The 26939-nt window shown below is 43.6% G+C and overlaps 1 protein-coding gene across 3 annotated transcripts; it reads left to right on the top strand.

Moving 5' to 3' along the window:
• Window positions 1-1103: 1103 nt before the first annotated feature.
• LOC121569951 (LIM domain and actin-binding protein 1) lies at window positions 1104-18977 on the top strand. 3 transcript variants are annotated; one of them, XM_045221676.1, is made up of 11 exons: window positions 1104-1741; window positions 2163-2342; window positions 2831-2891; window positions 2997-3256; window positions 3290-3572; window positions 7738-7819; window positions 12827-12972; window positions 13839-13886; window positions 16691-16821; window positions 17024-17208; window positions 18534-18977. In XM_045221676.1, exons 2-10 carry the CDS (start codon window positions 2209-2211, stop codon window positions 17193-17195), a joined length of 1317 nt encoding a protein of 438 aa, XP_045077611.1. In that variant the 5' UTR covers window positions 1104-1741; window positions 2163-2208; the 3' UTR covers window positions 17196-17208; window positions 18534-18977. The 3 variants fall into 3 exon arrangements, with proteins under 3 accessions (XP_045077611.1, XP_041737246.2, XP_041737247.2); XM_041881312.2 differs by having other exon boundaries at window positions 2997-3572; XM_041881313.2 differs by lacking the exon at window positions 1104-1741 and having other exon boundaries at window positions 2080-2342; window positions 2997-3572.
• Window positions 18978-26939: the final 7962 nt, after the last annotated feature.

Raw genomic sequence — 26939 nt, 5'->3', positions numbered from 1 at the left:
AGAGACTAGAGTCTACACCATAGGAGTGGTAGCTACAGAGACTAGAGTCTACACCATAGGAGTGGTAGCTACAGCGACTAGAGTCTACACCATAGGAGTGGCAGCTACAGAGACTAGAGTCTACACCATTGGAGTGGTAGCTACAGAGACTAGAGTCTATAATAGAGTGGTAGCTACAGAGACTAGAGTCTACACCATAGGAGTGGTAGCTACAGAGACTAGAGTCTATACCATAGGAGTGGTAGCTACAGAGACTAGAGTCTATACCATAGGAGTGGTAGCTACAGAGACTAGAGTCTACACCATAGGAGTGGTAGCTACAGAGACTAACTACACAACTCTCCCAGCAGGAAATAACCCGGCAGTAATAATGTGAAGTCAGATGTGTTTGTTGTGACACCAGATTAACCATTACTCTGTAGGGTCACTGTTCTGCCCTGTAGTTCCATTCCATATAATAACTAGAAGGTTAATTAGTACTGTCCTCAGGACATAGGGCCAAAGGGTTAGAGTGAGATAGTATGACAGAGAGCACATTTAAAGCTAACCTCATTCATACCTTCTCCTTCAGAAAAGAGAGAGAAGGGTCCAAGGCCGTGACACGGAACTGCCTCTTCAACCGTCCTGGTCACCCTACCCCAGTAAATCTCTGGAACTGCCTCTTCAACCGTCCTGGTCACCCTACCCCAGTAAATCTCTGGAACTGCCTCTTCAGCCGTCCTGGTCACCCTACCCCAGTAAATCTCTGGAACTGCCTCTTCAACCGTCCTGGTCACCCTACCCCAGTAAATCTCTGGAACTGCCTCTCCAACCGTCCTGGTCACCCTACCCCAGTAAATCTCTGGAACTGCCTCTTCAACCGTCCTGGTCACCCTACCCCAGTAAATCTCTGGAACTGCCTCTTCAACCGTCCTGGTCACCCTACCCCAGTAAATCTCTGGAACTACCTCCTCAACCGTCCTGGTCACCCTACCCCAGTAAATCTCTGGAACTGCCTCTTCAACCGTCCTGGTCACCCTACCCCAGTAAATCTCTGGAACTGCCTCTTCAACCGTCCTGGTCACCCCTACCCCAGTAAATCTCTGGAACTGCCTCCTCAACCGTCCTGGTCACCCTACCCCAGTAAATCTCTGGAACTGCCTCTTCAACCGTCCTGGTCACCCTACCCCAGTAAATCTCTGGAACTGCCTCTTCAACCGTCCTGGTCACCCTACCCCAGTAAATCTCTGGAACTGCCTCTTCAACCGTCCTGGTCACCCTACCCCAGTAAATCTCTGGAACTGCCTCTTCAACCGTCCTGGTCACCCTACCCCAGTAAATCTCTGGAACTGCCTCTTCAACCGTCCTGGTCACCCTACCCCAGTAAATCTCTGGAACTGTACAGGACAGTGTCCCAATGTGTGCTTAAACACCTCTCATTTGAGCCACAGTCTCCACAACTCTACTTTTGACACAAAATACTATAGTCCATGATAGTACATGTATTAAGGTGAAATGATTGTCATAAAAAGAGGAAGCCCTGGTGTAGCTTTTATTTGGACTGCAGAGATCACATCTGTGCTGTAAACGTATATCTATAAACATTCTCAGATCAGATTCTGTGTAGTCAGGTGTAATAAGGAAGGAAAGAGGACTTTGGTCCGAGACACTGGTCTGAAGCAGTACGTAACGTGAGTCTTGTGATAAGCTCGACGCTCCTCTGACCGTGACAAGGAGAGACGACCTGCAGACTTCACTAAAGGTAAACGGGTAGATTGATAATAATTGTCTGATTTTGAGTAATGTGATGTACAATAACAAATCCTTGTTGAATCAATGGACAAACAACTATCTGCATTTTGATCTGTTTCGATGACTGGAAGGGTTTCACTCCACTGCTGAACTCTGCTGGGTGTCTGAATGCGCCGGTCCCTTAATCATTCCAAATGAAGTAAAGCGGAGAGCCGTTGTTTGGTCTTTGTGGGTTACGTTGCACATCAATAGTAACAAGATCCCAGTAGAGTTAGAAAATCCTGTAGTGTATCGTATTCTCACTGCTCTGGTGGATGGAGACTGATTCCTCTCATGTGAGACTCTGTCCCCCCTCAACAAGGCGTGCTATCTTCGACAGCTGACTATTCCATGTCAATCAGGTGTTGAGGTTTGGTGTCCTGTGTTTTGAGGGGTGCTGTGACATCATTAAGGGGTGCTGTGACATCATCATCGGCAATGGAGGGGAGGAGTGTTCTGAGGCGTGCTCAATCTCTACGGAGCGTCTCTACGGCTGACGGAGACAAGCCCACCTGGGCGGAGGCGGGGTTTAGGGACAGGATGAAGTCCATCTCCTCCGTATCTCAGACCAGGTGAGAGGAACCATGACCTTTACCATTTAACCACTAACTCAATTACAAGCTCCACAGGCACCAGGTTGAGTCCATTCCAACTGAAGTCAGTCAATTCAGGAAGTAAACTGAAATTACAATGAAAACATGTATTTTATTTTCAATGACTTTACAATAAACCGAAGAGGAGAAACTATTCATTTAAAAACCTTTTACCTTTTTTTTTTTTTTTTAATCACTTACTGAATTGACTGACTTAAAATGTAAATTGTCTCTGACCCCGCTTTTAACTCTCTGGCTCAATGACAACCTCCATAGGTACATATCTAGGATCAGCTGACTTTTCTTAAATCCTAGCCTTAACCAGTAGCTGATGGAAAAGCTAAACTGATATATCACTGTCCGGGGTAAACTTAATCTCACTCCGAATTGCTTGAGCATTGCAATGTTTGTTTTGGTGAATTAGCTTACAGAGTATTGATGAGGGATTTGTCTTGTTCACATAACAGATACCAAGCCAGCCCTTCAGTGGAGGTCCCCACTCCGAACCATGTGGAGCACAGGACTGAGGTGAAACATCACACCATATTTCATGTCATCGATGTCTGATTGTCGACTTCCTCAGGATAGACACTTATCTGTCCATCTGTCTTCTTCTGATTATTTTTCCACCAGAGAACCCAGCATCAGTCCTCCTTCTCATCCGTCAGTGAGAAAACAAAGCTGGAGTCCCTGATGAGAAACAATGGAGAGAAGACCAGGATCCAGCCCAGTGTGTCTGAAGTGAGGGAGAAGACCTGCGGGTTGACCAGCCTGTCAAGGGAGAAGTCCCAGAGGTCGACCAGCCTGTCAGGGGAGAAGTCCCAGAGGTCGACCAGCCTGTCAAGGGAGAAGTCCCAGAGGTCGACCAGCCTGTCAAGGGAGAAGTCCCAGAGGTCGACCAGCCTGTCAAGGGAGAAGTCCCAGAGGTCGACCAGTCTCTCCCGCAGTAAGTCCATGTCCAGTCTCCCTGGCCCCTCTCCCAGAGCCGACCCGGCCGGGGGGATCGGAGCCCTGAAGGCTCTCTTCGAGTCAAAGGTCACCAAGGGGGAGGTGAAGAGCATCATGGGAGCTGTAGGCCAAACACCACCGCGTCCCAAGATGGCAGCTGCGGCCCCAGCCGTCAACGGGTTGGTGGAGGAGAGAAAGAGACCTATAGAGGAGAAAGGGTCACTGACAGCTGTACCATCACCTGCACCACCAGCTAGACAGGTGAGGGTGTGTTCCTTAGCCAAACAAATCAAACCAATCAAATCACATTTTATTTGTCATATGCACCGTGAAATGCTTACTTACGAGCCCTTAACCAACAGTAATTGAGGTAATATGTACAGTACCAGTCAAAAGTTTGGACACACCTACTCATTCAAGGGTTTTTCTTTATTTTAAAAAACTTTTTACATTGTAGAATAATAGTGAAGACATCAAAACGATGAAATAACACATATGGAATCATGTAGTAACCAAAAAAGTGTTAAACAAATCAAAATAGATTTTATGTTTGAGATTCTTCAAACAGCCACCCTTTGCCTTGATGCCTTGATTTTGTGAATACTTTCGCAAGCCTCTGTAGTTATAGTTAGTCAATCTACAGCAGTGGAGGCTGAGTGGCGCAGTGGTCTAAGGCACTGCATCGCAGTGCTAACTGTGCCACTAGAGATCCTGGTTCGAATCCAGGCTCTGTCGCAGCCGGCCGCGACCGGGAGACTCATGGGCGGCGCACAATTGGCCCAGGGTAGGGGAGGGAATGGCCGGCAGGGATGTAGCTCAGTTGATAGAGCATGGCGTTTGCAACGCCAGGGTTGTGGGTTCGATTCCCACGGGGGGCCAGTATAAAAAAATTAAATAATGTATTCACTAACTGTAAGTCGCTCTGGATAAGAGCGTCTGCTAAATGACTAAAATGTACATGTAAATGAGGAGGAAGTTCATCCTCAGTGAATTTCTGAAAAATAAAAAGTGAAAGATTTTAAAAAGTTATCCTTTTTAGATAAAACTATACTAAATATATTCACATGTCAGCAAATATTTTATTTAAATACTGTTTTACAATGAAGGTCTACAGTAGCCTCAACAGCACTCTCTAGGGTAGCACCACGGTGTAGCCGGAGGACAGCTAGTTTCCATCCTCTTCTGGATAAATTGACTTCAATACAAACCCTAGGAGGCTCATGGTTCTCACCCCCTTCCATAGACTTACACAGTAATTATGACAACTTCCAGAGGATGTCCTCCAGCCTATCAGAGCGCTTGCAGCATGAACCGACACATCAAATTGTCACACGCGCCGAATACAACAGGTGTTGACCTTACCGTGAAATGCTTACTTTCCAACAATGTAGAGTAAAAAAAGAAGGAAAAAAAATAGAAAAATGTGCTAAATAAACTAAAGGAAAAATAGTTATACAATAAAATAGCAATAACGAGGCTATATACAAGTTGTCCACTCAATCAAAGGATCAGAGAATGAATCTAGTACTGAAAGCATAAGCTACAGCTAGCTAGCTAGCTAGTTAGCACTGCAGCCCTTACAAAAATGTACCATGGTAGTACAATAAAATCAAAATACCATGATTTTGTACTAGCAGCATGTAGTGAAACATGATGGTCTGTGTCCCACCGTTTTTCGGGTAAAGTGACCAAAAACGTAGTAATTTATAGTTTTCACATAATGCAACATTGACTACTCGCTCTGCAATGGCAAAGCATAGGCCTAGTTCCCTCTTCAACCTCTTTAACTCAGTGAAAAACCACAACACACATGGTCTAGTAGTGAACCCTCTTCAACCCTGGGACCTGGATAGGGTATGGTGAGAAGAATGAAGGGAGTCTGAAACCTTGAAGATTTAAAATAGTTTGTTTAGTTGGTGCTTCTCTCTTCAATACACTTTTTTGTTGGCTCTCACTCATTCAACTGACTTGGCTACACTTATACAATTCTAAATAGCCAATATACTAAAAAAAACAATTTGTAAAAAAGGTATTAATTATCATCTTATCTGCTTTGCTTGATCTTGGCCAGGTCGCAGTTGTAAATGAGAACTTGTTCTCAACTGGTTTACCTGGTTAAATAAAGGTGAAATAAAAAAAAAATAAAAAAAATCTCATAGATACATTTTCATCATGTAATTGTCAACATATCCCTAAAAACAGTTAGTTACAATGTTTCCCTTTGTTTACACTGTGTGAACATTCGTTGGTCCTGTCGCCATGACTACAACAGGCTAGCTTGACTGGAGCTAACTTTAGCTGATGTTAGCTTCTATCCTAACAGACTTATAAATTTTAACTATCATAACATCAAAAAATAACTATATCATTACACTCCGCTTAACTTGGTGTTTCCTAATGTTTAAAATATTTTCTTTACTTTTTAGTCATTTAGCAGACGCTCTTATCCAGAGCAACTTACAGTTAGTGAGTGCATACATTTTCATACTGGCCCCCCGTGGGAAACAAACCCACAACCCTGGCGTTGCAAGCGCCACGCTCTACCAACTGAGCCACAGGGGACAGACCAACTGGGACCAACAATAGTAGCCTGCCTCTGACCTTATCAGAAACATTCCCATACTGGTGTATACATTCATCAATATAATACCAACCAACCTCTGTTGACCTTGGGGGGTTCATTTATTTAATGCATTATACTGCCATAGTACTATGGTAATGCACAATTAATAAAGATGGTACCATATGAACATTATTGGTACCATATGATCATTATTGGTACCATATGATCATTATTGGTACCATATGATCATTATTGGTACCATGTTAGAATGTATAATGCAGGTTAAAACCATGGTATTTCCATGATCCACATCTACCATGGTATAAATGATGCAATACCATTGAATTATTTAGGTGCGTGGCAGTACCATGGTAGTACCCTCATACTTCAAGGCTAAAACCTTGGTACATTTCCATGATTCAGACTATACCGTGGTATCAGTGAAGGTACCACAGTAGTACCGTAGTTGACTCAAAGAGAGAGAAAGAGTAGTTGAACAGTTTTGAACAAATTCATTTCTTTAAAAAATGAAGGAGAAGCAAGAGAGAGCGCTCGCTAGCTAGCAAATGCAGCTAGCTAATTTAGCCTACTTAAACACCCGGCTCAAACAGAGAGGGATGCCATGTTAGCTAGCTGGCTATGGCTATTCAACACTGGAACTCTTCCAAGTCAAGGTAAGCTTTTGGTTTTATTAATTTATTGCCACCGGGGCCCGCCGGTGTAACTGCTAATCTGCTTGGTGTACGCTGTACTGCATGATCGTAACGGGTTTACTAACGCGTTACTTCTAGACGCTATGCTGACTATGACGTTAGCTAGCTAATATGGTGACAACGATGTAGGCTGTGTGTAGCGGTTATGGTATGAAGGTTTGGCTTGAAAAGCTGTATTCGCCTGGTCACAGACAGTTGTTGTGTTGTGCAATGAAGTTCACAAGCAAAGGGAAAAGGTGATAGGAGGAGAGCGCATAGACGCGAGAAGGAATTATACAAGGAGCAAAGGGATCATGCTGTTTGTATGTGGCTGCTATGAAAGGGATCATGCTGTTTGTATGTGGCTGTGTTACGAACCCTGTGGCTTTAAACATCTAGGGTGGATGGACATGAGACCCTGTATCCGTAACAGGCTGCTAAGAATGTGAACTGTGTTTGCGGGTGATCCGGGGTGTATTCATTCCGGATTCTGTTGAAAAATGTTTCTTAAACGGAAGCAAACTGGGATAAACATACCGGAATTTGTCCAATAGAAACTCTTGTTTGCAACAGTTGGACTAATGATTACACCCTAGATCAGCTAGATGCAGGCAAGAGTGTGCAAGGCGGTATTGAATGTGTAACTGTCTGTCACCTTCATTACTAAAATAATTATCTCAACCTGTGCACCTACGTTGTAAACTTTAATTCATAGGCTAGGTTGTAGCAACCTCATGATGGGTATAGGGAAAATGTGAGTATCATGTAGTAGCCTAAACCTATCCATGTTACATTGAGCTGGGTGAATGGAATATGAATGACAGTCATCCAATATGCTGTAATAGAAATAAGGCCATGCTCATTAAAAAATGTATCATCTTCCCTGATCATAAACGGCACAGACCGACACTGGTCTACAGGTGAGTGTGTGGAGGTTAGCCAATCTAAAGGTGCATGTGTATTGATGAATCACTTTACTGGGTTAATTTGGCTAGCAGAGGACAGTGTCCATGGTGTTATTCCAGTAACCATGGTATTATTCCAGTAACCATGGTATTATTCCAGTAACCATGGTATTATTCCAGTAACCATGGTATTGTTCTACTGCTAATATACTGTATCATGTCTGGTGATTAGCAGTGACATCATCCTAACACTGTCATGTCTGTAGGTGGGGAGTATGACTCGCTCAGAGAGGAGGAAGACCATCAGTGGTGTCAATCTGGACAAGATATCTACAGCATCTCAGGATGGTGAGTAACTACAGCACTGTTCTAGTCATCATATCATGTGATTTACATTTCATCAGTAATGTACAAGATTATATACTGTACTCAGGTCATACAGATCTCCACAACAGTCAACCTTTTTGTGTATATATAGTGTAGATACAGTAAAGTATGTGGACACCCCTTCAAATTACTGGATTCGTCTATTTCAGCCACATACATTGCTGACGGGTGTATAAAATCAAGCACACAGCCATTCAAACTCCATATACAAACAGTGGCAGGAGAATGGACTTACTGGCACAGTCATAGGATGCCACCTTTCCAACTAGTCAGTTTGTCAAATTTCTGCCCTGCTAGAGCTGCCACGGTCAACTGTAAGTGCTGTTATTGTGAAGTGGAAACGTCTAGGAGCAACAACGGCTCAGCCAAAAAGTGGTAGACCACACAAGCTCACAGAACGGGACCGCCGAGTGCTGAAGCACGTAGCGCTTAAAAGTTTAGAGTTCCAAACTGCCTCTGGAAGCAACATCAGCACAAGAACTGTTCGTTGGGAGCTTCATGAAATGGGTTTCCATGGCCGAGCAGCCGCACACAAGCCTAAGATCACCATGCGCAATGCCAAGCGTCGGCTGGAGTGGTGTAAAGCTCGCCGCCATTGGACTCTGGAGCAGTGGAAACACGTTCTCTGAAGTGATGAATCACACTTCACCATCTGGCGGATGCCAGGAGAATGCTACCTGCCCCAATGCAAATCAATTTATAACATTTTTGACATGCATTTTTCTGGAATTTTTTTGTTGTTATTCTGTCTCTCACTGTTCAAATAAACCTACCATTAAAATTATAGACTGATCATGTCTTTGTCAGTGGGCAAACGTACAAAATCAGCAGGGGATCAAATACTTTTTTCCCTCTCTGTACATGTAGAGAGACAGAGGGGGCGCTGTTTCGCTCGCTCGGATGCTTTCTCCTGTGAGATACATTCAGCCTTGAAGGAAAATGATTAAAACACAGAGAGACGAAAGATGAATTAATTTATGTTTTTTAATTTCTTTCTTGGTCCATTTTTTTAAAGTGAAGCCTGGCTTCCCTTGGCATCCATTAATACACACCACTGATTTAAAACTCGTTCATTGTGATAAAATAATGTTACTACAGTAGAACTACAGAAAGACTGGTGATTCTAACATGCATTGACTCGGGGTGGGAATACTGATGTAAATGAGATATTTCGGTATTTCATTTTCAATAAATTTACAAGAATATCTAAAAACATATTTTCACTTTGTCAATATGGGGTATTGTGTGTAGATGGGTGAGAATTCAGGCTGTAACAACAACAAAATGTGGAATAAGTCAAGGGGTATGAATACTTTCTGAAGGCACTTAATGTATTTCAAAAACCTATGTGATACTGTCTGAACCATTAAAAGGGTAAACACCGCCAGTCTTTCCTAGAGAGGCCTCCCTCTAGCTCTCTCCTCTGTTATCCTATTGGTCTTCGTACCATGTTAATGAGACGTGCTGTGACTCTAACTTCGAGATACTGTAGCAGTCAGATTGACATGCGTTGTGGAATCAGTCAGATAGCATGTTGTCCATGTTGTCTTTGGGTTTTTATAAGCTGAAGTGAGGTGAGATTCTTCTATAGACTCTACTGTGTGAATCACAACGCCCTGATTCTTCTATAGACTCTACTGTGTGAATCAAAAGGTCCTGATTCTTCTATAGACTCTACTGTGTGAATCACAAAGCCCTGATTCTTCTATAGACTCTACTGTGTGAATCAAAAGGTCCTGCTTCTTCTATAGGCTCTACTGTGTGAATCACAAAGCCCTGATTCTTCTATAGACTCTACTGTGTGAATCACAAAGCCCTGATTCTTCTATAGACTCTACTGTGTGAATCACAAGGCCCTGATTATTCTATAGACTCTACTGTGTGAATCAAAAGGTCCTGATTCTTCTATAGGCTCTACTGTGTGAATCACAAAGCCCTGATTCTTCTATAGACTCTACTGTGTGAATCGCAAAGCCCTGATTCTTCTATAGACTCTACTGTGTGAATCGCAAAGCCCTGATTCTTCTATAGACTCTACTGTGTGAATCACAAGGCCCTGATTCTTCTATAGACTCTACTGTGTGAATCAAAAGGTCCTGATTCTTCTATAGACTCTACTGTGTGAATCACAAAGCCCTGATTCTTCTATAGACTCTACTGTGTGAATCACAAAGCCCTGATTCTTCTATAGACTCTACTGTGTGAATCACAAGGCCCTGATTCTTCTATAGACTCTACTGTGTGAATCACAAAGCCCTGATTCTTCTATAGACTCTACTGTGTGAATCACAAAGCCCTGATTCTTCTATAGACTCTACTGTGTGAATCACAAAGCCCTGATTCTTCTATAGACTCTACTGTGTGAATCACAAAGCCCTGATTCTTCTATAGACTCTACTGTGTGAATCACAAGGCCCTGATTCTTCTATAGACTCTACTGTGTGAATCACAAAGCCCTGATTCTTCTATAGACTCTACTGTGTGAATCACAAGGCCCTGATTCTTCTATAGACTCTACTGTGTGAATCACAAGGCCCTGATTCTTCTATAGACTATACTGTGTGAATCACAAAGCCCTGATTCTTCTATAGACTCTACAACATTTTCATAGAAGAAGCAGTCTCTTCATTTCGAAAAGTGTGCGCTGTGTCTTTAAGAAATTAATGACTTCATTCTTGAGGCAGAATGTGGCTGTGGAATCTGACTTTGTGGCTGTGGAATCTGACTTTGTGGCTGTGGAATCTGATTTTGTGGCTGTGGAACCTGACTTTGTGGCTGTGGAATCTGACTTTGTGGCTGTGGAATCTGACTGTGGCTGTGGAATCTGACTTTGTGGCTGTGGAATCTGACTGTGGCTGTGAAATCTGACTTTGTGGCTGTGGAATCTGACTTTGTGGCTGTGGAATCTGACTTTGTGGCTGTGGAATCGGACTTTGTGGCTGTGGAATCTGACTTTGTGGCTGTGGAATCGGACTTTGTGGCTGTGGAATCGGACTTTGTGGCTGTGGAATCGGACTTTGTGGCTGTGGAATCGGACTTTGTGGCTGTGAAATCTGACTTTGTGGCTGTGAAATCTGACTTTGTGGCTGTGGAATCTGACTTTGTGGCTGTGGAATCTGACTTTGTGGCTGTGGAATCGGACTTTGTGGCTGTGGAATCTGACTTTGTGGCTGTGGAATCTGACTTTGTGGCTGTGGAATCTGACTTTGTGGCTGTGGAATCTGACTTTGTGGCTGTGAAATCGGACTTTGTGGCTGTGGAATCTGACTTTGTGGCTGTGGAATCGGACTTTGTGGCTGTGGAATCTGACTAAAGCAGTGAATGACTAAGTGGAGCAGGCTGTTTGCTCTTCACACTATAAAGAGGCTGCTCTGATAGCCACACTTTATCCTCTCAATCACGTGAGACACATTTGGCAGAAGTACCGAACGTAACACAAATTCTATAACCGTTTTGGGGTTTTTTTGTATCTAAAAAGTTTTGGTATACCGTGCAACACTAGTTTTTATACTGATGTGTTCTGCACTAGAGCATATTATGATATAGCTGTCCACGCTGAGTGAGAAGTGGACCAAAGACACTACAATATGAAGATTGGCAGAAACTGCTTCTCCAATAGAAATCCCCGATCACACTTGTAGGCGATGTCATGGCTTGTGTTGGCTAGCTAAGCTCATGCGTAGAAAACACGTCATCGGGTCTAACGGTTGTCTCGCGCCGAACTGCGCATGCGCAGGCCGTCAAATCAAAGGCAGTCCGTCGATATAAAGCTGTTTATGACGAAGATGAAAACGTGTCAGTTTGTCACTTTCAGGAAGTTGGAGTAATACCATGATCAATTACTGAAGACATTGGCTCCAATCCAGGTTGTGCCTTTAGATTTGGAGAAAATTAACAACTAAGGAAGAATATTTCACTTCTCTCATTGACTTCTGAAACCCCAAACTCCAGCCAGGTCTGTTTGGTCTGTTTGGTCTGATTGGTCTGATTGGTCTGTTTGGTCTGTTTGGTCTGTTTGGTCTGATTGGTCTGATTGGTCTGTTTGGTCTGTTTGGTCTGTTTGGTCTGATTGGTCTGTTTGGTCTGATTGGTCTGTTTGGTCTGATTGGTCTGATTGGTCTGATTGGTCTGTTTGGTCTGATTGGTCTGTTTGGTCTGATTGGTCTGATTGGTCTGTTTGGTCTGTTTGGTCTGTTTGGTCTGATTGGTCTGTTTGGTCTGTTTGGTCTGTTTGGTCTGTTTGGTCTGTTTGGTCTGATTGGTCTGATTGGTCTGATTGGTCTGTTTGGTCTGATTGGTCTGTTTGGTCTGATTGGTCTGATTGGTCTGTTTGGTCTGTTTGGTCTGATTGGTCTGTTTGGTCTGTTTGGTCTGTTTGGTCTGATTGGTCTGATTGGTCTGATTGGTCTGATTGGTCTGTTTGGTCTGATTGGTCTGATTGGTCTGATTGGTCTGATTGGTCTGATTGGTCTGTTTGGTCTGTTTGGTCTGTTTGGTCTGATTGGTCTGTTTGGTCTGATTGGTCTGATTGGTCTGATTGGTCTGATTGGTCTGATTGGTCTGTTTGGTCTGATTGGTCTGCTTCGCAAGTGTTCCCGGAAGTCTCGCGATGTTGCGCCTCTGGGTTTAGAAACTCTGTGAGTGGACTGATACGTATAGGTTAGGGCTGCATACAGTACATTAAGATAAACTATCATCACAATGAAGAAACTGGTGTGAATTTACTGTGCATCACGGCTAAGAATGTCTTGTAAGCTATCAATGGGAAAGTGTGTGCAAAAAAAAACTTGAAGAATTGTATAATACAACAACTTACATAAATACCTTCCAATACCCACACATCAGTATCCATCTCAGGTTCTGCCACTCTGACTGGAGCCTCTCAGAGGTAGAGAGCTGAACACATGAACTCACCACTCACCCTCCATCTGACGCCAGCTCTGTCTGTCCCTCCCTCTGTTTCCGTAGATGACAAGAGGAAGTCGATCTCAGACCTCAGAGACGGCAGCTCCTCCTCCTCCTCCAACCCGGCCAGGGACAAACCGGACGCTTCTGTCTCTGTCAGAGCCATATCTGCTCTCTATCTGTCCAAGGTAGCGGCTGCAGAGTCAACGGTTAGTGCTCCTCTGAGATGTGTCGTCTCATTGGCCCTGAGGTTACAGGGGTATCTTATCTATGAGCTATAGAACTATGTCCATCTTATCTCAAGGATCTATAGATCAGGACTCTCCAACCCTGTTCCTGGAGATCTACCCTCCTGTAGGTAGGCGCAGACTCCCGAGTGGTGCAGTGGTCTAAGGCGCTGCATCGCAGTGCTAGCTGTGCCACTAGAGATCCTGGTTCGAGTCCAGGCTCTGTCGCAGCCGGCCGCGACCGGGCGACGCACAATTGGTCCAGCGTCGTCCAAGGTAGGGGAGGGTTTGGCCGGCAGGGATGTGGGTTCGTTTCCCACGGGGGGCCAGTATGAAAAAAAAAAAGAAGAAAAATTTAAAACGTATGCATTCACTAACTGTAAGTCGCTCTGGATAAGAGCGTCTGCTAAATGACTAAAATGTAAATGTAGGTTTTAACTCCAACCCTGTTCCTGGAGGGTGCTTTCCAGGAACATGGTTGGAGTTAAAACCTACAGGAGGGTAGATCTCCAGGAACATGGTGAGTTAAAACCTACAGGAGGGTAGATCTCCAGGAACAGGGTTGGAGAATCCCGCTATAGCTCTATGTATGTCTTATGTAGGATCTATATATCTATGTCTGTCTTAGACAGTGCTGTACTGTCTGCACTTTGCCTCTGTTGTCAGAAAACATCCAGGCCTCTGGTGTCCACAACACACAGAAAACATCAAGGCAGATGACTGAGAAGCCAGTAGTAAAATATACAGTACTGTAACTGTTATGTGATGGAACAGAATAAGCTGTTGAATTATTCTTCTATTATATGAGTTTGTCATGTTGACCTGAAATTATGATCCTTTCCCTTCAGGCTCAAGATCTGTCCTCTCCAACCAAGAGAGGAGGGAAACCATCCAAGGTAGGCAGAGGAGTCCTGTTGTCTTCTTTAACGCCTCAGTTGGCATGACAAGGTGCAAGGTGTATTTTAGAAGGGATTGTTTGTTTGGCTTGCAGGTGATGTGTTGTTGTTGATGTTGTTGCTGTTGCTGTTGTTGTTGAGGGGATAACATGGCAATATAATGGTATTTTGTCAAACCATAACCATACAAACATTGAAAAATACGGACATGCCTGCTTTCACTGAGGACTGTGACTTACTGCACTGATTGTTTTGGAGTTCAGCTAACAGAATGTTTGGAGTTCAGCTAACAGAATGTTTGGAGTTCAGCTAACAGAATGTTTGGAGTTCAGCTAACATAATGTTTGGAGTTCAGCTAACATAATGTTTGGAGTTCAGCTAACAGAATGTTTGGAGTTCAGCTAGCAGAATGTTTAGAGTTCAACTAGCAGAATGCGACTTGGTTTGTGGAAGGCTGTTTGCAAAGGATTATCTTAGTGACTTGTTTGGGGTTGGAGTTGGGGCTGGGGTTTGGGGAAACGTGAAGAGAACATCAGCCTTGTTTGAGCAGCCATGGGATAGCCAGAACATTCAGGAGGAGAGGGTTAAGGGACCCACGGACCAGGTGGAGAGGGCTGATGCTGCTCATGGGGACGATGGACGTCCAGACTGCTAAAAGGCTGTTTGAGAGCCAGCAGGTCAACACCCTGATGGCCAGCCAAGATGACCTTGTAGCCCTGAACAAGGTCATCGTGTCGGAAGACAAGTGGGGAGCAATTCATAAGAGAAAACAAGCATTTGAGACAAGAAACAGTAAGACAGTACAGAGTGTTCAAAAGCCACATTTGTTTTAGAAATCTTGAGGTGAGTTGTCAGTCTGGGGGAGAAGCTCTGGGTGTCGGTGTTAACGATGCACATACCGAGGTCCAGCTACAGCGTAAAGGGCTCGTTAACGATGCACATACCGAGGTCCAGCTACAGCGTAAAGGGCTCGTTAACGATGCACATACCGAGGTCCAGCTACAGCGTAAAGGGCTCGTTAACGATGCACATACCGAGGTCCAGCTACAGCGTAAAGGGCTCGTTAACGATGCACATACCGAGGTCCAGCTACAGCGTAAAGGGCTCGTTAACGATGCACATACCGAGGTCCAGCTACAGCGTAAAGGGCTCGTTAACGATGCACATACCGAGGTCCAGCTACAGCGTAAAGGGCTCGTTAACGATGCACATACCGAGGTCCAGCTACAGCGTAAAGGGGCTCGTTAACGATGCACATACCGAGGTCCAGCTACAGCGTAAAGGGCTCGTTAACGATGCACATACCGAGGTCCAGCTACAGCGTAAAGGGCTCGTTAACGATGCACATACCGAGGTCCAGCTACAGCGTAAAGGGCTCGTTAACGATGCACATACCGAGGTCCAGCTACAGCGTAAAGGGCTCGTTAACGATGCACATACCGAGGTCCAGCTACAGCGTAAAGGGCTCGTTAACGATGCACATACCGAGGTCCAGCTACAGCGTAAAGGGGTCTCCACAGTCAAACAAGTTTTTGAGAGAAAGTCACAGTGCGCTTCAAAAGCAGATGTTGACGTTGAAACTAGACCAACAAATCCTTTCAGAGAAATAAACATAACAGGATATCATCACATCTGCAGGAACCAAGACCCAGAATAACCCTTCACCTCCAGGTGACCTAACTCCAGACAGAAGGGTCCAGGAGAACATGTTGGTGTTAGCAGCTACTGTTAGGAACAGAGCTCAGCTGTTTCAGTCCATGCTGTTCAAGAACGTTATACTCCAGCTGTTGCCCCGGACAACCCTTAAGCCTCAGGTAGTTTACCTGAAGGCGGACAAGCAGGGGAATGTGGAGGTCACCATGGTGACAGTACCTGTCTAACACGTAGATCTGGCTTCAAAGATAAAGAGTTCAGAACAGCTAACATTGGGGAAGGTGATGCAACTCAACACACTGTTAATGCAAACCAGCTCGATGAGGAAATTACATTAAACCAGGGAGGTCAATGGTACGAGGTCATCCCTCAGAGACAGACTAGCTCTAACTCTGTGTCAGTGGAGGAGAGCAACACTAAGTCACCACATGAGAGCAGAGCCAGGGAGCAGGACCCCAGGGGGCCCCAGAGGACGAAAAGGAGAAGGTCAATACAGACTTTATAGGGTTTCAAGAAGCACTTCAGAACTTTGGAGGGAAGAAGAGGGCTGGAAGGAAGAAGAGGGCTGGAGGAGGAAGAGGGCTGGTGGGGAGAAGAGGGCTGGAGAGGAGAAGAGGGCTGGAGTGAAGAAGAGGGCTGGAGGGTAGAAGAGGGCTGGAGGGGGAAAGAGGGCTGGATGGGAGAAGAGGGTTGTGGGGGAGAGGGGGGCTGGAGGGGAGAGTAAAGCCACTGTGACAGAAGGCGTCTGCAGACAGACAGAAGCAGTCAACTGGATCATCTTTGGCCTTAGATAACACATACAGTTGTTCCTTCCTGCAACAGGAATCAGATCTCAGAACAACAAAGATTAAATTCATGCCATTCATTGTTTTCAGTCTTTGACTTCCTTATTAATCAGCGTTTCTCTAATTCATCTTCACATTACAGCTGTAATAGCTCATATCTTGCAAAATTACAGTAACTTTCCAAAACATTATATTGTTTTCCAGAAATCCTGGTTGGAGGATTAGAGATTTCCCTGTTTATTCCCTCACGATTCCGGGAATCTTCCAACCAGGATTTCACTAAAACCTGGGAATTTTGGTGAAGTTTCCGGAAGTTTGCTCCCCCTACTCATAGTAGTGTAATAACACCCATCTCTGTCCCCCCAGTTCCAGCCGTGCAAACAGGACGTGTGTTCATCCTGCCTGAAGCCAGTCTATCCTATGGAGAAAATGACTGCTGATAAATTCATATTTCACAAGAACTGTTTCTGCTGTAAGCACTGTCAGAAGAAGCTCAGGTAAGCTCTGCTCAACAGTATAAACTAATCAAACTCATCGTCCATCTTGATTATTCACCCAACCCTTGGTGAATGTAAATTCATCATCCACAGTCAATTGTCAACGGGGACTCAATCTGTCTGTCTGTGTGTGTGTGTGTGTGTGTGTGTGTGTGTGTGTGTGTGTGTGTGTGTGTGTGTGTGTGTGTGTGTGTGTGTGTAGCATGCACAGCTATGCTCCGCTGTATGGGGAGTTTTACTGTGTATTCCACTACCAGCAGCTGTTCAGGAGGAAAGGGAACTATGATGAGGGCTTTGGCCACACCCAACACAAAGACCGCTGGCTGCAGAGAACCAACGAGACGCCGGGGTCTAACGGCACTGATGTCATATAGAGGTCCCTGATTGGTGAGTTTAGTTTCCACACAGACAGTTTAGTGTCCACACAGACAGTTTAGTGTCCACACAGACAGTTTAGTGTCCACACAGACAGTTTAGTGTCCAGACAGACAGTTTAGTTTCCACACAGACAGTTTAGTTTCCACACAGACAGTTTAGTTTCATCACAGACAGTTTAGTGTCCACACAGACAGTTCAGTTTCCACACAGACAGTTTAGTGTCCACGCAGACAGTTTAGTTTCCACACAGACAGTTTAGTGTCCACGCAGACAGTTTAGTTTCCACACAGACAGTTTAGTTTCCACACAGACAGTTTAGTTTCCACACAGACAGTTTAGTTTCCACACAGACAGTTTAGTTTCCACACAGACAGTTTAGTGTCCACACAGACAGTTTAGTGTCCACACAGACAGTTTAGTTTCCACACAGACAGTTTAGTGTCCACGCAGACAGTTTAGTTTCCACACAGACAGTTCAGTTTCCACACAGACAGTTTAGTGTCGACACAGACAGTTTAGTTTCCACACAGACAGTTCAGTTTCCACACAGACAGTTTAGTTTCCACACAGACAGTTTAGTGTCCACGCAGACAGTTTAGTGTCCACACAGACAGTTTAGTGTCCACACAGACAGTTTAGTGTCCACACAGACAGTTTAGTTTCCACACAGACAGTTTAGTGTCCACGCAGACAGTTTAGTTTCCACACAGACAGTTTAGTTTCCACACAGACAGTTTAGTGTCCACGCAGACAGTTTAGTTTCCACACAGACAGTTTAGTTTCCACACAGACAGTTTAGTGTCCACACAGACAGTTTAGTGTCCACACAGACAGTTTAGTTTCCACACAGACAGTTTAGTGTCCACGCAGACAGTTTAGTTTCCACACAGACAGTTCAGTTTCCACACAGACAGTTTAGTGTCGACACAGACAGTTTAGTTTCCACACAGACAGTTCAGTTTCCACACAGACAGTTTAGTTTCCACACAGACAGTTTAGTGTCCACGCAGACAGTTTAGTGTCCACACAGACAGTTTAGTGTCCACACAGACAGTTTAGTGTCCACACAGACAGTTAAGTGTCCACGCAGACAGTTTAGTTTCCACACAGACAGTTTAGTTTCCACACAGACAGTTTAGTGTCCATACAGACAGTTTAGTTTCCACGCAGACAGTTTAGTGTCCACACAGACAGTTTAGTTTCCACACTGACACAGTACAAGGTGTTTATCTATCATTTCATGAGTCTAAGGTGGTAACTGTAGAAAGTATGGGACAATTACGTTTTTATGGAGAGGAAAACTGGTAAAAGTGTGATGTTTTGTGTGTTCTCAGCTGACATGGTGACCATGACAACACTGAATCACAGAATCTTTGGAGTCACCTGGGTTATGTACTCCTTGTACATCCTGTATACACGGAGTCGCTTGACAGTAATCAGCATCAGAGTCCACTTTATAGACACAATTACAGAGAAATTATATTATGTTTTATTTCTGAGACAAGATCTCTCCTGATGATCCCAAAAATTATTCTGGCTTCATTTTTTCTATATCAGCAAAATGATTCTGATTTCATATTTTCCATATCAGCAAAATATTGGGTATTTGGGTATTTTATTAGGATCCCCATTAGCTGTTGCAAAAGCAGCAGCTACTCTTCCTGGGGTCCACACAAAACATGAAACATGACATAATACAGAACATTAATAGACAAGAACAGCTCAAGGACAGAACTACAACAATAAAAGAAATGGGACACCAAGCCTACATATCAATACATACACACAAACTATCTAGGTCAAATAGGGGAGAGGCGTTGTGCCGTGAGGTGTTGCTTTATCTGTTTTTTAAAACTAGGTTTGCTGTTCATTTGAGTAACATGAGATGGAAGGTAGTTCCATGCAATAATGGCTCTATATAATACTGTACACTTTCTTGAATTTGTTCTGAATTTGGGGACTGTGAAAAGACCCCTGGTGGCATGTCTGGTGGGGTAAGTGTGTGTCAGAGCTGTGTGTAAGTTGACTATGCAAACAATTTGGGATTTTCAACACATTAATGTTTCTTATAAAAAGAAGAAGTGATGCAGTCAGTCTCTCCTCAACTCTTAACCAAGAGAGACTGGCATGCATAGTATTTATATCAGCCCTCTGATTACAATGAAGAGCAAGACGTGCCGCTCTGTTCTGGGCCAGCTGCAGCTTAACTAGGTCCTTCTTTGCAGCACTCGACCACACGACTGGACAATAATCAAGATAAGACAAAACTAGAGCCTGCAGGACTTGCTTTTTGGAGTGTGGTGTCAAAAAAGCAGAGCATCTCTTTATTATGGACAGACCTCTTCCCATCTTTACAACCATTGATTCTATATGTTTTGACCATGACAGTTTACAATCTAAGGTAACACCAAGTAATTTAGTCTCAACTTGTTCAACAGCCTTCATTACCAAATTCAGCTGAGGTCTAGAGCTTACTAGAGCTTAGGGAATGATTTCTACCAAATACAATGCTCTTAGATTTCGAGATTTTCAGGACCAGTTTATTACTGACCACCCATTCTAAAACAGACTGCAACTCTTTTAAGGGTGTCAGTGACTTCATTAGCTGTGGTTGCTGATGCGTATATGGTTGAATCATCAGCATACATGGACACACATGCTTTGTTTAATGCCAGTGACAGGTCATTGGTAAAAAAAAGAAAAGAGTAGAGGGCCTAGAGATCTGCCCTGTGTTACACCACACTTTTGATGTTTGACATTAGAGAAGCTTCCATTAAAGAAAACCCTCTGAGTTCTGTTAGATAGATAGCTCTGAATCCACACTATGGCAGAGGTTGAAAAGCCATAATATAAGTTTTCTCAACAACAGGTTATGGTCAATAATGTCAAAGGCTGCACTAAAATGTAACAGTACAGCTCCCACAATCTTCTAATTATCAATTTCTTTCAACCAATCATCAGTCATTTGTGTCAGTGCAGTACATGTTGAGTGCCCTTCTCTATAAGCATGCTGAAAGTCTGTTGTTAATTTGTTTACAGAGAAATAGCATTGTATTTGGTCAAACACCATTTTTTCCAACAGTTGGCTAAGAGCTGGCAACAAGCTGACATGTCTGCTGTTAGACCCAGTAAAGGCAGCTTTACCACTCTCGGGTAGCGGAATGACTTTGGCTTCCCTCCAGGCCTGAGGACAAAGACTTTCTTCTAGGCTCAGATTAAAGATATGATAGATAGGAGTGGCCATAGAGTCAGCAACCATCCTCCATAGCTTTCCATCTAAGTTGTCAATGCCAGGAAGTTTGTCATCATTGATCGATAACAATAATTTTTCCACCTCTCCTACACTAACTTTACAAAATTCTAACTTGCAATACTTTTCTTTCATATATATATTTTTTAATGCATGAGTACGATGGCTCGCTATTCATTGTTGGCATTTCCATCTTAAGTTTGCCCACTTTGCCAATGAAGGAATCAATAACATAATTGGCAACATCAAATGGTTTTGTGATGAATCAGCCATCCTATTCGATTCTGCCCATAATTTCATTGAAAGTACTCAAGTTATTTTTCTATCATTCTTTCTATCATTGATCTTGGGGCTGGAATGGACCTGAAGCTGTGATTTATAAAAACAACAAACTAGTGTTGTAACTTTTATTGAGAAATGTTTACCTATATCAAAATGTTTTTTGTGATATAAATAATACATTGTCATGTCATTAATTTCATCATTCAATTCATTAAGAAATCTATAAAAGTTTTACAAAAAGTCTCAAACAATGAAGTCAATTATCTTTATTGTTCATTTAGTATATCTACACTATATATACAAAAGTATGTGGACACCCATTCAAATTAGTGGATTTGGCTATTTCAGACACACCCATTGCTGACAGGTGTATAAAATCGAGCACATAGCCATGCAATCTCGATAGACAAACATTGGCAGTAGAATGGCCTTACTGAAGACCTCAGTGACTTTCAACGTGGCACCGTCACAGGATGCCACCTTTCCAACAAGTCAGTTCGTCAAATCTCTGCCCTGCTAGAGCTGCCCCGGTCAACTGTAAGTGTTGTTATTGTGAAGTGGAAACGTCTAGGAGCAACAACGGCTCAGCCACGAAGTGGTAGGCCACACAAGTTCACAGAACGGGACCACCGAGCGCTGAAGCGCATAAAACTCGTTTGACCTCAGTTGTAACACTCACTACCAAGTTCTAAACTGCCTCTGGAAGCAATGTCAGCACAGGTACTGTTCGTCGGGAGCTTCATGAAATGGGTTTCCATGGCTGAGCAGCTGCACACAAGCCTAAGATCACCATGCACAATGCCAAGCGTTGGCTGGAGCGGTGTAAAGCTCGCCGCCATTGGACTCGGGAGCAGTGGAAACGCGCTCTCTGGAGTGATGAATCACGCTTCACCATCTGGCAGTACAGCGGTCACATCTGGGTTTGGCGGATGCCAGGAGAACGCTACCAGCCCCAATGCATAGTGCCAACTGTAAAGTTTGGTGGAGGAGGAATAATGGTCTGGGGCTGTTTTTCATGGTTTGGGCTAGGCCCCTTAGTTCCAGTGAAGGGAAATCTTAACGCTACAGCAGACAATTCTAGACGATTCTGTGCTTCCAACTTTGTGGCAACAGTTTGGAGAAGAATGACAATGCCCCCTTGCACAAAGCGATGTCCATACAGAAATGGTTTGTCGAGATCGGTGTGGAAGAACTTGACTTGCCTGCACAGAGCCCTGACCTCAACCCTAATTGAATCACCTTCGCGATGAATTGGAACGCTGACTGGGAGCCAAGCCTAAGCACCCAACATCAGTGCCCGACCTCACTAATGCTCTTGTGGATTAATGGAAGCAAGTCCCCAGTCAATATTTAGTGGAAAGCCTTTCCAGAAGAGTGGAGGCTGTTACAGCAGCAATGGGGTGGCCAACTTCATATTAATGCCCATGATTTTGGAATGAGATGTTCATACTTTTGGTGATGTAGTGTACTTGATATTGATACATAATCAAGATAATCATGATGTAAAGCTCAAGCAAAAGTAATAATAATTTACATTTTTGTGATCATCGTTTTTTTCAGTTTTTTCCCTCCTTTAAATGACTGAGTTCATGTTCAAGATTCAACTTCTCAGGAGTTCTAGAATCAAACACATAAGAGTACTAAGTGTAAATATTAAACCCTCCCTCCCTCCCTCCCTCCCTCCCTCCCACCATACCACCCAGAGAAGGAAAACATGATTCATTCTAATACTTCCTTCTTCTTCTGTTGGTCCATTTCTATCTACTGAATAAAAACATTGCACTGTACATGCCTTGAGTTTCTTATTCTTGGGACTATAAAGTGAGATCCATATACACTACCGTTCATAAGTTTGGGGTCACTTAGAAATGTCCTTGTTTTCGAAAAAATAAATGTATTTGTCCATTAAAATAAAATAAAATAGATCAGAAATACAGTGTAGACATTGTTAATGTTGTAAATGGCTATTGTAGCTGGAAATGGCTGATTTTTTATGGAGTATCTACATAGGCGTACAGAGGCCAATTATCAGCAACCATCAGTCCTGTGTTCCAATGGCACTTTGTGTTTGCTAAGTGGGAGGCCCCGGTGCACAACTGAGCAAGAGGACAAATACATTAGAGTGTCTAGTTTGAGAAACAGACGCCTCACAGGTCCTCAACTGGCAGCTTCATGATATAGTACCCGCAAAACAAAAAGTCTCAACGTCAACAGTGAAAAGGCGACTCCGGGATGCTGACCTTCTAGGCAGAGTTGCAAAGAAAAAGCCATATCTCAGACTGGCCAATAAAAAGAAAAGATTAAGATGGGCAATCTGAGATATGGCTTTTTCTTTGCAACTCTGTCGGGACCGGTAGACCCATGAGGCGGCGTACAATTGGCCCAGCGTAATCTGGGTTAGGGGAGAGTTTGGCCGGCCGGGATGTCCTTGTCCGGGCTGGGCGCATGCACGCTGACTTCGGTCGCCAGTTGTACGGTGTTTCCTCCGACACATTGGTGCTGCTGGCTTCCGGGTTCAGCAAGCAGTGCAGCTTGGCAGGGTCGTGTTTCGGAGGACGCATGGATCTCGACCTTCGCCTCTCCCGAGTCCGTATGGGAGTTGCAGCGATGGGACAAGACTAAAAGAGATGAATAGTTCTTATGAAAGCAACAACTTGTTTTAAAAAGCAAAAAGCTAATCATAAGGTTCCCAAATCTCTCTCGTTTCAAACTTGGACCCACATTGACAGCCATATGATCAATGGCGACTTTGAGGTGTCGGAAAGAAGGCATTGCTGTTATTTTAAACAGTAAGCCACCTGTCCTCTGATTGGACAGTTTGAAATTATTTTGTTTGTCAATGGACGTTTCATCTGTGAGTCATGACATATTTATCCGCCTTCAATCTCACGAGTTGAAGCGCGACCCCAATACCGGCGACAAATGTTTGGTTTCTTTCTCAAATGCCATGCATTGATGTTGATGTGTGATAGTTGCGCAAGTATGATATCTTGACATAAACCCGGTAAACCAGGTAAGGCATCTGAAAATGATCTGCTCAAAAATCTATTTATTCCTTTTTTGTTATCAGAAATATAATTATTAGAAATACAACCTATTATCATTATGAGTTCAGTTTTAGATAATCTACCCAGGAAAGTGTTAAAGCTAGCTAATGTAAATAAATGTAGTCTCAGAAACAGAATTCATGAGATGAGTCATTTCTGAGACTCACTTAGACAGCATTTGACTCACTTAGATTGATGATACAGCAGTAGGAATACATGGATATAACATCTATAAAAAATACAGGAATGTCTACGGGGGAGGTGTTGCTGTATATATATTCAGAGCCATATTCCTGTAAACCTCAGAGAGGATCTCATGACGAATGAAGTGGAAGTGCTGTGGTTGCAGGTTCACCTGCCTCATATGAAGCCTCTTCTTTTTGGGTTCTGCTATAGACCACCAAGTGTAGACTGTCACTATCTCCCGAGTGGCGCAGTGGTCTAAGGCAGTGGTGCTAGCTGTGCCACTAGAGATCCTGATTAGAGTCCAGGCTCTGTCGCAGCCGGCCGCGACCGGGACACCCATGGGCGGCGTACAATTGGTCCAGCGTCGTCCAAGGTAGGGGAGGGTTTGGCCGGCAGGGATGTGGGTTCGTTTCCCACGGGGGGCCAGTATGAAAAAAAAAACAAAAAAACTAAACATGTATGCATTCACTAACTGTAAGTCGCTCTGGATAAGAGCGTCTGCTAAATGACTAAAATGTCAAATGTAAATTACAGTGGGGAAAAAAAGTATTTAGTCAGCCACCAATTGTGCAAGTTCTCCCACTTAAAAAGATGAGAGAGGCCTGTAATTTTCATCATAGGTACACGTCAACTATGACAGACAAATTGAGAAAAATAAATCCAGAAAATCACATTGTAGAATTTTTAATGAATTTATTTGCAAATTATGGTGGAAAATAAGTATTTGGTCACCTACAAACAAGCAAGATTTCTGGCTCTCACAGACCTGTAACTTCTTCTTTAAGAGGCTCCTCTGTCCTCCACTCGTTACCTGTATTAATGGCACCTGTTTGAACTTCAACAGTCACACTCCAAACTCCACTATGGCCAAGACCAAAGAGCTGTCAAAGGACACCAGAAACAAAATTGTAGACCTGCACCAGGCTGGGAAGACTGAATCTGCAATAGGTAAGCAGCTTGGTTTGAAGAAATCAACTGTGGGAGCAATTATTAGGAAATGGAAGACATACAAGACCACTGATAATCTCCCTCGATCTGGGGCTCCACGCAAGATCTCACCCTGTGGGGTCAAAATGATCACAAGAACGGAGAGCAAAAATCCCAGAACCACATGGGGGGACCTAGTGAATGACCTGCAGAGAGCTGGGACCAAAGTAACAAAGCCTACCATCAGTAACACACTACGCCGCCAGGGACTCAAATCCTGCAGTGCCAGACGTGTCCCCCTGCTTAAGCCAGTACATGTCCAGGCCCGTCTGAAGTTTGCTAGAGTGCATTTGGATGATCCAGAAGAGGATTGGGAGAATGTCATATGGTCAGATGAAACCAAAATAGAACTTTTTGGTAAAAACTCAACTCGTCGTGTTTGGAGGACAAAGAATGCTGAGTTGCATCCAAAGAACACCATACCTACTGTGAAGCATGGGGGTGGAAACATCATGCTTTGGGGCTGTTTTTCTGCAAAGGGACCAGGACGACTGATCCGTGTAAAGGAAAGAATGAATGGGGCCATGTATCGTGAGATTTTGAGTGAAAACCTCCTTCCATCAGCAAGGGCATTGAAGATGAAACGTGGCTGGGTCTTTTCAGCATGACAATGATCCCAAACACACCGCCCGGGCAATGAAAGAGTGGCTTCATAAGAAGCATTTCAAGGTCCTGGAGTGGCCTAGCCAGTCTCCAGATCTCAACCCCATAGAAAATCTTTGGAGGGAGTTGAAAGTCCGTGTTGCCCAGCGACAGCCACAAAACATCACTGCTCTAGAGGAGATCTGCATGGAGGAATGGGCCAAAATACCAGCAACAGTGTGTGAAAACCTTGTGAAGACTTACAGAAAACGTTTGACCTGTGTCATTGCCAACAAAGGGTATATAACAAAGTATTGAGAAACTTTTGTTATTGACCAAATACTTATTTTCCACCATAATTTGCAAATAAATTCATTAAAAATCCTACAATGTGATTTTCAGGATTTTTCTTTCTCATTTTGTCTGTCATAGTTGACGTGTACCTATGATGAAAATTACAGGCCTCTCTCATCTTTTTAAGTGGGAGAACTTGCACAATTGGTGGCTGACTAAATACTTTTTTTCCCCACTGTATGTTAGATAAGGTCTCTGATGCTAACAGAGAAATTTATTATTAGAATGTAATAATAAGCTTCTTACTGTGACGAATGGCTGTAACATGACCCAGGTTATCACTCAACCAACTACAGTGTCTATCAATAGTGTTGATCTGTGACTAATGGCTACAACATGACCCAGGTTATCACTCAACCAACTACAGTGTATACCAATAGTGTTGGATCTGTGACTAATGCCTGTAACATGTAAATGCCAGACTGGCCAATAAAAAGAAAAGATTAAGATGGTCAGTCTGAGATATGGCTTTTTCTTTGCAACTCTGCCTAGAAGGTCAGCATCCCAGAGTCACCTCTTCACTGTTGACATTGAGACTGGTGTTTTTGCGGGTACTATTTAATGAAGCTGCCAGTTGAGGACCTGTGAGGCGTCTGTTTCTCAAACTAGACACTAATGTATTTCTCTTCTTGCTCAGTTGTGCACCGGGGCCTCCCACTCCTCTTTCTATTCTGGTTAGAGCCAGTTTGCGCTGTTCTGTGAAGGGAGTAGTACACAGTGTTGTACGAGATCTTCAGTTTCTTGGCAATTTCTCACATGGAATAGCCTTCAATTCTCAGAACAAGAATAGACTGATGAGTTTAAGAAGAAAGTTATTTGTTTATGGCCATTTTGAGCCTGTAATCGAACCCACAATTGCTGATGCTCCAGATACTCAACTAGTCTCAAGAAGGCCAGTTTTATTGCTTCTTTAATCAGCACAACAGTTTTCAGCTGTGCTAACATAATTCCAAAAGGGTTTTATAATGATCAATTAGCCTTTTAAAATGCTAAACTTGGATTAGCAAACACAACGTGCCATTGGAACACAGGACTGATGGTTGCTGATAATG

Source organism: Coregonus clupeaformis, chromosome 7 (assembly GCF_020615455.1).
Source record: "Coregonus clupeaformis isolate EN_2021a chromosome 7, ASM2061545v1, whole genome shotgun sequence".
Taxonomy (NCBI): Eukaryota; Metazoa; Chordata; class Actinopteri; order Salmoniformes; family Salmonidae; genus Coregonus; species Coregonus clupeaformis.
The sequence above is the reverse complement of the archived record's forward strand: the minus strand, read 5'-3'. Positions and strand labels throughout refer to the sequence as shown.

What these genes read in the sequence shown, in the direction of transcription:
- LOC121569951 (XM_041881312.2), top strand. Translation starts at nt 2,209, where the DNA reads ATGGAGGGGAGGAGTGTTCTGAGGCGTGCTCAATCTCTACGGAGCGTC. An exon ending in ATGTGGAGCACAGGACTGAG is followed by an intron (nt 2,892 to 2,996) that starts GTGAAACATCAC and finishes TTTTTCCACCAG; the next exon opens with AGAACCCAGCATCAGTCCTC. An exon ending in ATCTACAGCATCTCAGGATG is followed by an intron (nt 7,820 to 12,826) that starts GTGAGTAACTAC and finishes CTGTTTCCGTAG; the next exon opens with ATGACAAGAGGAAGTCGATC.